The sequence below is a fragment of the Elephantulus edwardii genome, unplaced genomic scaffold (genome assembly GCF_000299155.1).
Source record: "Elephantulus edwardii isolate Elephantulus edwardi_28Jun2011 unplaced genomic scaffold, EleEdw1.0 scaffold00047, whole genome shotgun sequence".
NCBI lineage: Eukaryota > Metazoa > Chordata > Mammalia > Macroscelidea > Macroscelididae > Elephantulus > Elephantulus edwardii.
Window position 1 is genome coordinate 17,722,512 of NW_006399797.1, and position 11,847 is coordinate 17,734,358.

Here is an 11,847-nt window from a genome sequence, read left to right on the forward strand (position 1 = left end):
TACGATAAAAATAATGCCCTAAAATATAATACTTTTAGACTGTTCTCTCCCCCATAGAAAATATTTTTTTTTTAAGTGAAAGTAAGGACTTGAAGTACTTACTGCTAAAGGTTAAACACTAGCCTTTAATATGGATTGTATCTCAATGTCAATAAAACCTCATCACTGCACCTCTAGACAGCTCATGATAAGTGGAGAAAAGATTGAGTTTGTCAGTGACTTTGTGTTACTTAGATTCACAGTCAGTTCACTTGGTACCAGCAGTCAGGAGATCAAGAGACCTAAAGTACTGGGAAAGTATGTAGTCATGGAGTGCCTGATTCAGGCCATGATCTTTTCAGTCACTTACCGTGCATCTGAGAGCTGCACACTTAATAAGGATGACAGAAGAATAATTGATACCTTTGAACTGTGGTGTTGAAGAGTACTGAGTATCCCATGTACTGCCAAAAGAAGAAACAGATATGTCTTGAACAGGGTGCAGCTAGAGTGCTTCTTAGAGTGCTACTTGTATTTCCTTGTAGGGAAAAGTACACAAATTATTTTACTACATAAGAGTCAGAAATGAAGTACTTAACTGAGTATTTAATAATTAGTATAATCACTTTTCTTGGAAAATTATTAAAAAAGAATCATAGAGACACCATATTTGTGATTGGTCCTAAAAAGGTAATATTAAGAGATAGCTTTGGGACTGACTTCATTTATCAAAGCAGGAGAAGCCTGTCAGACTTACATTGGTTTCAGCTAAGAAGCACTTTCTTGACATTTCTGAGGGCTGTCTCTCAAGATCTTTACTACTAAATTTTCAGGAATATTTTAGTATTGAAATGATACATTTCTTCTCTAGGGAAAATTATCACTTCATTAGACATTCATTTTACATTAGCTCTTAAGACAACTGTTCTAAGTACTTATGTCCTAAGTCTACCTAAGACTACTATCTCTAAGGAAATATATTTAACAAAAATGGCTACAACTAGTATTTGTGTACTTAGTATGTATGTCCTAGATGCTATTTTAAATGTGTTGTACAAGTGAATTTATTTAGTCTTTGTAATAGTCCTGTGCATTATTGTTGTTACCCTTATTGCATAAATGAACCCAGAGAAATTCAGGAACTTCTCTAAAGTTATATGGATAGTAAACAAAGAGGCAGGATTACATTTCTTTTTCTGATACTAGACCTGTTCTTACCTCACATCCAATCTAAATATATGTGCTAAAATTGAGACGTTTACATGTAATTTATTAGTTGAGGATAATGCCAGTAAATAAATGTAAGGGCAGATTTGAGGACCAAAATAGGGGAAGAAAGAAGATTGTAAGATGGATAGTTGGTGATAGAATTTGTGTTGGAATGGATAAACTATTAAGTGTACAAATCTTTTGAACCCTGATGGGGAAATTTAAAGACTGAACTGTGGATAGATTGTGACAATATAGAAGCGTTTGTAAGACCTAAATTGACCTATATAAGCACCTTTGTTGTTCTTAAGTGCTGTCAAATTGCTTGCTTGCAAGTCATTGAGATCCTTTGTACAATTACCTCTGACCCCTGTCCTGTTCTGAGCCACTCTTTTTTTTTTTTTTTTAAAGCTTTATTTTCTGAGCCACTCATACTGTCTCTGACATACCTACTCCATTACCCCAATTACTTTGTCAGGCCATCTCATCTGATGTCTTCCTTTTCTGTGCTGTCCCTTCATCTTTCCAAGCATGATTTCCTTCTCCAAAGTCTGATTCCCACCTGGCCACGTGTCCAAAGTATGTGAATGGAGCATCAAAATCTTTGCCTCCAATGAACAATTTGGCTTCATCCTGACTAGGACAGACCTGTTTGTTCTCTTGACAGTCCATAGTGTGTCCAGAATTCTTCTCCAGCACCACAACTCTAAGCATAAATTTTTCTTCTTTCATCCTTAGTCATTGTCTAGCTCTCTAATGCATAGCAAGCAATTGGGAAGTCCAGGGGGCAGAGCTCTAGTGGCCTAATGGTAAGAAACTGTACTGCAGTCCCAAAGGTGCACAGTTCAGAACTATCTTTTAGCTTCTCCTTGGAAGAAGTATGGGCAATCTTCTCCTGTAACTGCCTCAGAAAACTTGCTGGGGGGGTCAACTGTGGATGGGTTCTGACTCATTGGTATTCAGCAACAACTACAGAAACACTTTAGTAGGATACTGAAAATTCTGCTTCCCACCAGTTACTCAGTTACAGGCAAACCAAATTTCTGGGGATCAAAACTAAATGTGACAGTTTCTGAAATTTCCCTCAATGATGTCAAAATTAATAAGAGGTTGAAGAGAGCATTGAAATAGAAGTCAAGAGATTACTTCCAATTTTGAGCAAGTTATTTGGGTGTTTTTTTTTCCCATTTATAACTGTTGGCATAATATTTCTTTCTCTAAAGCCCATTGATTATAATAAGGGAAATTACATGAAAAGATAAGTTGTTAGGGATGGTGAAGCAGCTAAGTATATGTAGGACAGATTGAACAGTAGTTGGAAGGTGCAATCATTTAGGGAATTTGTCCTTTTTAGACAGTATAGTTCTTAACATGGATCTAATTTCTTAGGGATGGAGAAGCAGACACTTAGCTCCCTTGAATAGATTCTACATTTTTCTTTCCTTTTCCTTAAAGGAGTTTCTGGAATTTGGAATATTTGATAGTAATTCGTAAAGAGTTGCACTGCTAACCCAAAGGCCACACTTCTGTCCATTTGAATCTACCAGTGGCTTTTGAGGATAAAGATGGACAGTCACTTCTTGAGCAGTTTATAACCTTGGAAACCCAGTGGAGGGTTCAGCGGTTCATCTATTCCGACTAAATGGCAGTGAAATAAATGGATTTAGTGCTATGAATGAGTTCCTGTTCTACTTGGATTATTAATATTGTTTAGCCGCAAAAAAGTTGAATAAAGAATACCATTATGGTTGAGTTGTTATCATCAAGTCAGAAGGGACCCATAGCTGACCCTTTGGCAGATTTTCAGAGACAATTGCACAGGAGGAGATTGCCCATCCTTCTGCCATGGAGCAGCTGGTTGACTGGAACAGCATGCCTTCGGGGATTGCAGTGCTGCTTCTTGCCACTAGGCCATCAGAGTTCCTTAAAAAGTGTCTTTAGTATTTCAAAAGGTGTTGTTAATTGGTTTGTGTATGAAAATAATTCTTGAATCATTTCTTGTATAATATTCTTGGGATTTCTGAAAAATTATCAGTCATTTAATTCTTTGAGTGTTTAGCACTGAGATAGGAATCTGAATTTTATATGTTCAGATATTCTTCCTAATATTGTTTTTTCTTGATTATTTGTCAAGTGTAAAGAAAATTTTTATTTATAATTACAATCTTTTTAACTGTTTTATACATTTCCTTATTCCTTCTCTTTAAGAGGAGGATGCATATCTTCTCTATAAGATTATAAGGAAGAACTGAGGCAAAATAACATGGTTCTGTTATCCTGCTAGTTGCCTACTCGTACATAAGTTCATACATAAATGTTAGCTTTTGTAAAAACCTGTTTTAGTCCCTTTACATCAGAAATATTGGTGCACTGTTTTTTTTTTTGTTTGCATGTCATCTTCTTGACATTTGATTTTGGAAAACATTTTTGGTTAACTGTTGCTATTTATACTAATCGGAGATTAAGTTTTTCCTCTTTTTCTCACCCATTTGTCATAGTGTTAGTCAAGTAACTCAAATCTTCTGACTTCGTATATTTTATTTTCTAAAAATAAATCTGTATGTTTTTATATATAGTGCTATTAATTTTCTCTAATTTTCAAATGAAATTAAAAACAGGTAAATTAGAAGTATTAATGGTTGATGATCCAGTTTAAAATAATGGACTCTATTTTCTCACAGTATATCTTTTGAATTTTATCTCTTTTCTTGAAATCAAGGTGGATTAATTTTAAAAAGTAAAATAAAAAGTGAACAATAATCTTCACTTTTTCTTATCCTGCACTTTATTCCTCTATTTTTAACACTGAATAACTCAAGTATGTCAGTCTTTAATGAAACATAAGTAGCCTTATCCAGTTTTCAGGAAGTTTCCTCCAAAAGTTATATTGCTATGCTCTGACTCTATCTTTGAACATATTTTTATGATACAAAATAGGATAATAGATTTGGGTTATCGAAGTGGATAAAACTGAATGTGACTCTCTTACAGGGTTTATTAGAAGAGTGCCACAAAGAGTAGTATGTCGTTTTTAAAATAAAGATGGTATAAAGTAAAAATAGAAAGAAATCGTAGAACTAGAGGAAATAATACTGACAGATAAGGAGATATGAGAGAATAGACCATACGAATTGACAGCTTTCAAAAAAAGATTTGAACAATTACAAAATGAAAGGGAGCTGAACAAAATTAGATGATGCCTTGCAGTTTGTTGAGCACTTAAATGTGTTGTTCTTGTAGTATATTGGCCTCCCATAATGCTGTCTTATAGAACACTAAAAGTGACGAGATCTAAATTGTAGTCCTGGTTTTTTGTGTCAACTTGGATACTCAGATTCCTCATATGTATAATGTATACATTGGACTAAATGATCTTTAAGGTCTTTTTTTATTCTATAATGTCATTATTTTTGTTGGCAATCTGTGAGAAACACATTTTCTGTGGAAAATTTGTAACTATAGCTGACTTTAGGGTACCATGTTTTGTGTAGAGTAGAATGTAAACTCCATAGGCTAGGAACTTTTCCCATCTTATTCACAGCACAATGCTGAGATTCTAGTAGATATTCAATGATGAGTGTAGTGAAAGGTATCATGCTGATAGTTTCTTATGGAAACATCTTGATTGTTGGGGCAAAACTACTTAGGTCCTTGACCTAAGAGGAAAAAACCCTCTTTTCTTATGAAGAGGTCTTATATAGTTGATTTTCAATCTCTTATTCTTTATTTAAACTCAAGATCCGAGGATATCACTGTAGAGATAAATATTCTTAGTGTCACCAGGTTGACATATGCAGTAATTAGACCAGTGTTTAATCTTGGCCATTTCCTTTCAAAGGACTGAACAAAATGCAGATCTTGACTCTGCATGACTTATGACTCAAAAGACTGCACTAAAAATATAGTAGGTTTGAGCTCATTGTGTACACTTGGTTGAGAGACAGAGATTGGCTCAAATTGAGTTCTGAAGCCACTAAAACAAACTGAAAGCTAGAACTTGACTGCTTTGTTTTTTCACATCTTCAGAGCTTTCTGTCTTCTACCAAGTGTACTCATAGCCACTTTTCTGTCACACTTTATTAATGAAAAACGTTTGCTATTTCCTTTTTTGACATAGTTCTGCCTTACACAGCTTCCAGTTTTTACAGGTTTCACTGAAATTTTTATGATTCATGTATTAGCCATAGATTAGAAAGGAATGCATGATTATACCAAGAAGCTTATGGCATTTATGTGTACCAGTATTTGGTAGTTGGAGTTTTGAAATTTTTAGATCTTTTGAATACTTAGACCTAAATTTAACCCAAAAAGGAGTTGGGGCCAGAAAGACACTGTTGATCCCTAGGACTAAAGTAATAAAGAGGAGCTCTGACTGCTTAGTGGTCAGGAATTGCACTGCCAATGAAAAACTGTATGGTTCAAATCCACTAGCAACTCCTTGTGCGATAAATAGACAGACAGATGTGTAATAAACTCCTGTTCAGTTTACTGCCTCTGAAAATCCTCTGGAGGGTCATCTGTGGATTGGTTCTGATGCTATGCTACACAGCAACTCCAAAGTCATCTGAAGTCTCTAGGCATGCAGGCCATTAAATACTCAACTACTTTATTAAGATTAACAGCTTACATTTACCTCAAGGCATTTTGATATAAAGGTCTGATGATCTGAAAATGAACCATTGAAAAACTAGTCAAGCACACTCTAGACACATGTGGATTCACCATGAGTTGGAATTCTCTTGATGGCAATTAGATTTCTTAAAGTCATCTATATCCTTATGTAACTCTCACTCTGTCACTTTTGCTTAACCTCCAATTCAAAATAAACTAGATTGGATGATGTATATTCTATGGCATATTAGCGAAAGTATTAAATGGTACAAGTCAGAAAAAGAAGACAGTCATAGGCAGATATGATGACAATGTATGTAACAGCTGAACAGTTTTGTTTTACAGTGAAGAATAAAAATAAACATATAAGATATTACACATCCATAATAATTTACTGGGTTAATAAGAAAATAATACTCTTCTATATCACCTAAATAAAAGACAGGGAATATTGTAGCACACCTATGAAATAAGTTTATCCAATTTGATTTATGCATTACATCTGGGTGGTAAATCTTGGTGGTCTTTAAAAATACATCTTTGGAAACATATCCATCACCCAGAAGTATTAAGGTAGAATTGTTACACATTAAATTTTGTGCAGTGTTTCAAATATTTTGGTTTGTAAAAATTGTAACATTGAGGACAATGTAGAAATAACAGCAAAGATATTTCTTAAATATGAATTAAAAGGATCATTTGAAAAGTAAAACTACTTCAGCAAAGTAAAATCTTTGTATATCAATTTTAAGTTAAAAACAGAACACATGAGATGGTTCTTAACAGTTCTGCTTGTACATGTTTTGATTAAATTATAAGTTATCTGATAGGTTCCAGTCATTTACAGAAATAGTTAATTGTAAAATAAAGATGTGGAAAAATAGGAAAGAACTATTTATTCGTAATAAATTGCAGACTACAACATGATTTTGTCATAAACCAGAATCCATTTGGAATGAATTTACTATATCCATATAAGGTTTGCATATTACATGGCAGGTCATTTAAAAATGGTTTACATTGCCAACTCCAAAAGATAGATGACACAATTTCAATCCCGATGGCAATGAATTTTCTTCTTCTGAATTTTTTTTATTAGGTGCACTAGGCCTTCCAATGAGGGGGATGAGCAACAATACCCCTCAGTTAAATCGCAGCTTATCACAAGGCACTCAGTTACCGAGCCACGTCACGCCAACAACAGGGGTACCAACAATGTCACTTCATACGCCTCCATCTCCAAGCAGGTATTTATTGATGGACCAGAATATTTCTCAGAATGTATCTTTGTAGACTAAGCGATCTTTTTAGTCTTCAATAAGATAATATATATGGCGCTCTGATTCATTATCTCTGACTGAGGCAGAAAACCAGATAACCTGTGTTTGTTTTATTGTAAATTGTTAAATGTAGTAAAAAATGGTTTTATCCTATAACAAGCACAGTTGTTATCAACTTTGGTGGACATCACGTGTTAATCACTACCTGGGTACCTTTTTCAAAAATTTTCCCTAGATAATTTGAATTACTTCTCTCTTGTAAATTGTCTTTTGCTATAGTAAGATTGAAATAAAACAAATAAGATAGATTATGGATAGTAAGAACATAGAATGACACATTTAGGATGTCAGTTATATAAATGTAAAATACATTTATATTTTATATCCTAGTCATACCAGTTGCTATCACCTCTACTGGTTCCACTCTTTTTTCCTTTTTCTTTGTTTACTTTGATTTTTCTTTCCAAATAACTATAATAATTGGACCAAGAATTCATTTAAAATTAATTATGCAGTTTGAAAGTAGTTTAAGAGTGTAGGGTTGAACCACTTGATTTCATAGAGAATTTTTATGAGTAATTATAGCAAGCTTATTTAGTGTGATGGACTTCTTTTTCAGGGGTATTTTGCCTATGAATCCTAGGAACATGATGAACCACTCCCAGGTTGGTCAGGGCATTGGAATTCCTAGCAGGACAAATAATATGAGCAGTTCAGGGTTAGGTAGCCCCAACAGAAGCTCGCCAAGCATAATATGTATGCCAAAGCAGCAACCTTCTCGGCAGCCTTTTACTGTGAACAGGTAAGATGTTTATTGATACTTTGTATAATTGTTTTTATAAGTGTCCTCAAATTTACCTTTTCATTATCCATTTCTCTATTCTTGAGTCTTTGTTTCTGTGTCATAAGTGTTGCATCATATATTTATGATCAGAGATTCTCTTTCTGTTCCACATCATTACATTCCAAATTGAAAATAGATTCTTTTGCAACTCAGTTTCATTTTAGGATGCAGCAACTAAAACATAATTATTGCTAGTAAAAAGCGATTATTCTTGGGTTGCTATACCAGGTAAATTTTTGTTGATAGATATTTTTTTCAATTAAATGAAGTTGCCTGCCTCTGTAATAAGTTTTAGACTTTTAAGTAGGACTAGAGAGACATATTTGACTATTCTCACCTTGCCTTAGTTTTGTTAAAGACTTAGGCAAATATTGTGCTTTGTAGATTGAGTAAAATTAGTTTATTGTGAGACCAAATTATTTGAAAATAGAATCATATTTGAGGATTAAAAGCAAGAAGATAAACTGCTGTGTTTTCGTTCATTTTGGTTCTCAATCTCATGTACAGTGCAAATAATGAGACTAATAAAACATTTTATTAAGATTTTCAAGCTGTTTGGGTAACATCTACATAAGTTAGGTCTTCAGTATAAATCTGTCTTAGAAAAGTAGTATTTATGGTTGATAAACTTTTTTTAAAATAGCGAATCGTAGAAAATGAAAGGATTTTAATCTGATTTTTATTATACTCATTTGATTTTCTTGATATCTCATAGTTCTTGAACACAAATAGTATTAGCACATTTCCTATATAGTGCCTGTTCCATAAACCAATTCTTTTTACCTGTCCTTTTTTTCTGTAATTTCACTGTTCTTCTAATTTTTTAAAACTATGTAAACATTGTAAAAATTCTTATTTCTTAATCTTAATCATCTCTTCGTGCATTCTTTTAGTAGTGTTCATTTAGTGTAAATTTTAAGTTCTTGCCTTTCCGTACTTTTCATGTTTTAATGGTTTTTCTTTTTAACTACATTGTCTTTGGAAATACTGCTTATTTCTCCTAATAATATGTTGTTTTTGTTAGAAACTGTTATCATCACTAAACACTTATTCAGTGTTTGTGGGTACCTGTATTATCAGCCATTCTAACATTATTAAACCAGAATTTCAATTAACTTTTTCAGTCTTCCATAGAGTGTTGTTTTACCATGTGAATATTTTATGAAAATACTGATTTTCATAGTTATACAGACTTGGCAAAAAAACACCCCCCGCGAACCACTCCATCGATTTCAAACAGATTAATCCTATTCAAAATACTGACATGTTATTTAACTGTCTTTATCAGAAGATAATTTGATGTTTAAAATGCACAGTTAATGTGTACAATTTTCATTAACATTTCTTATTGATATTCTTGATTACTTCTGGTCTTTACTTGAGTACAGCCTTTTGTTTTGTTTTGATTTTTTTTTCCCCCTTTCCTCCCATCATCAGGCTTATGCAAAACCACAAGCATTTATAACTATTTACTAGATACCAGTTTTGCATCAGTTGAGAGCTAGGGACACTAAGGGCAGATTTTTTTGTTTGTTTAACTAGCTCAAAGTTAACTATATTTTAATATGCTTTAATTGTTTTCAAACATTGAATTATTTTAAACCATTTTAATTCTTAACCCCCACATTTGTTGAGTGCCTGTTTTGTGCTCCTTGAATAAGGTCAGTGAATACAGAATTGGTTATGACACTGAGTGTGTAGTCTGATTTGAAAAGGGCAGATACTATGTCAGAAAACAGCTATAGCAGTCTTCACCAGTAGGGAAGTATTTGGGGGAAGAATAACTGTAGTAGTCTGCATATTTTTGAGATTAGTTTCAGAGGTAATGACTCCCCAAGTACCCAAGCTGGTAATCTTTAATCCCTGTTTTTATCTGGGTTTGTATAAAACTGGGGGTTTAAAATTTTTTTTTCAGTTAGACATTTTGCTTCCTAGTTTTTTGTTTGTTGTTGTTGTTTTCTGTGTGTTTTTTTTTAATGGATAGACTTCAGAGGAAATTTTTAAGTAAAAATTAAGATTAAATATAGGCAAATAATATTGGTTTTTAAACTTACTGTTTTACATGAGGAGATCAAAAGTGTACACTCTTGTTTTTCTTCATCTGAAAGTTAGTGTTCTTACCATATATCTAAAATTATTTTCTGTGTACCCAGTATGTCTGGATTTGGAATGAACAGAAATCAGGCATTTGGAATGAATAACTCCTTATCAAGTAACATTTTTAATGGAACAGGTAAGCTTAATATGGAGATAGTATTCTTTAAAGAACACGATCTTTTTTTTCCTTTTTATTTTATTATGATAGAAAGCCATTCAGCATACTCGCTTTAGGTTTTTCACAATGCTAAGTAGTAGGATTTAATTTGTGACCCATTTTGACAAGGATAGGATTTAATATACACTGTATATTGGTTCGTTTTGCTTTTCATTTGATGTGGTAAGGTTGTTGTTGTTGTTAAGTACCATGGAGTTGGTTGTGACTCATAGCAACCCTATGTACAACAGCCCTGAACCCTGTTCTAGTCTGTGCCAACTTCAGTGTGTTTTGACACACCTACCCTCATTAACCTAGTCACTGAATCAATCCATCTCATCGATGGTCTCCCTCTCTTTCTTTGACCTTCCACCCTTCCAAGCATGATAACCCTTTCCAAGGACCAGGTGCCTCCTTGCAACATACCCAAAGTAAGTCAGATGAAGCTTCAGTATTCTTGCCTCCAAGGAACAGACTGGCTTCACCCTCTCTAGGAAGAACCTTTTCGTTTGTTCTCCTGGCAGTCCATGGTATATTCAGAATTCTTATCCAGCACCACAGCTCAGACGCATCAATTTTCTTAAGATCATCTCTAGTCATTGTCCAGCTCTCGGTGATGTGTTAATAGTGTAGTGATTTTTATCACAGTACTGGAATTATTGAGAACATGATATGTATCTATGCCTTAGAATCTTTTTTGTTGGGGTTTTTTTCTTCCGGAGTTTTTCTTATCCTCAACTTTACCATGGTGTGAAAATGCTGTTTAAGCAAGGTAGTTGTATTTTGACTATAGAGATGCAAATTGAAGGGAACTCTAAAAGTTACATGGAACATTTACATTTGCCACTTTTAACTTTTTAGGAGTTATTGGTTCAATTTTATGTACACAACTCAATATTTGGTTATATAGAAATTCAGTTCTGATTGGAAAAATAGAGAGTTCTTGTTTCTGTGTTTCTTTTATCAACTGCTTCAGACAGAAGAGAACAAACAGTTGTTGATGTGCTGCTTCAGTTTTTCCCCCTGTACCTCTGCCTTCCAGTCCCTTTCCTGAGGAAGCATGATGTTATCCTCATGAATACAAAATTCAGTAGATTGTTGAGGTAGAAATATGTCAAGGAATTGGAACATGAAAGTTTCATCAGTGAAATGAAACATATTTAGAAGCATGAGAAATTTAGGGAGGGAAATATTATTTGTGGCTATTGACATTTAGTTTTTAATTGTCAATGTTCAGCTAACACCTTTGATAAATAGAAGAGATTTAAAAATATGGAAGAAATGCCAAACTTTAGGATTTTTAGTTAGTTATTTCTTCAAGATTTAAAATTACGTAACGTTTTATATTCATTTTTTTGTTATAGATATATGTATGTGTGTATATATATGTATACGTTTCATGCCTTCAGCCAATAAAATCAAGCTGCTTATCATAGTTTAATTGGTACTTCTATTCTCCTCCCTGATGGATATAAATTAGCAGTGTGTCTGACAGTATCATTTTACATTTGTATTATGGTTTTCTGTAATGTTATAAAATTTTAGAATTATTTTAAAAATTCATTTTTAGCTAAGTATAGTTTTTCTTAAAGTTGTAAATTTATATCTTAAAAATAGAAAGTTGAGAGTTCAAGTACTTTTTAAAAAATCTAAAATATAGTCTTAAATAA

At 33.3% G+C, this 11,847-nt stretch overlaps 1 protein-coding gene across 1 annotated transcript in view; it reads left to right on the forward strand.

Moving 5' to 3' along the window:
• The window catches only part of CNOT2 (CCR4-NOT transcription complex, subunit 2), a 170,555-nt gene that overhangs the window by 129,829 nt on the left and 28,879 nt on the right, over window positions 1–11,847 (forward strand). Inside the window, exons 5-7 of the mRNA XM_006886084.1 lie at window positions 6,899–7,046; window positions 7,699–7,881; window positions 10,077–10,156. Coding sequence (XP_006886146.1) covers window positions 6,899–7,046; window positions 7,699–7,881; window positions 10,077–10,156 — 411 coding nt within the window. The remainder of the gene's footprint in view (window positions 1–6,898; window positions 7,047–7,698; window positions 7,882–10,076; window positions 10,157–11,847) is intronic.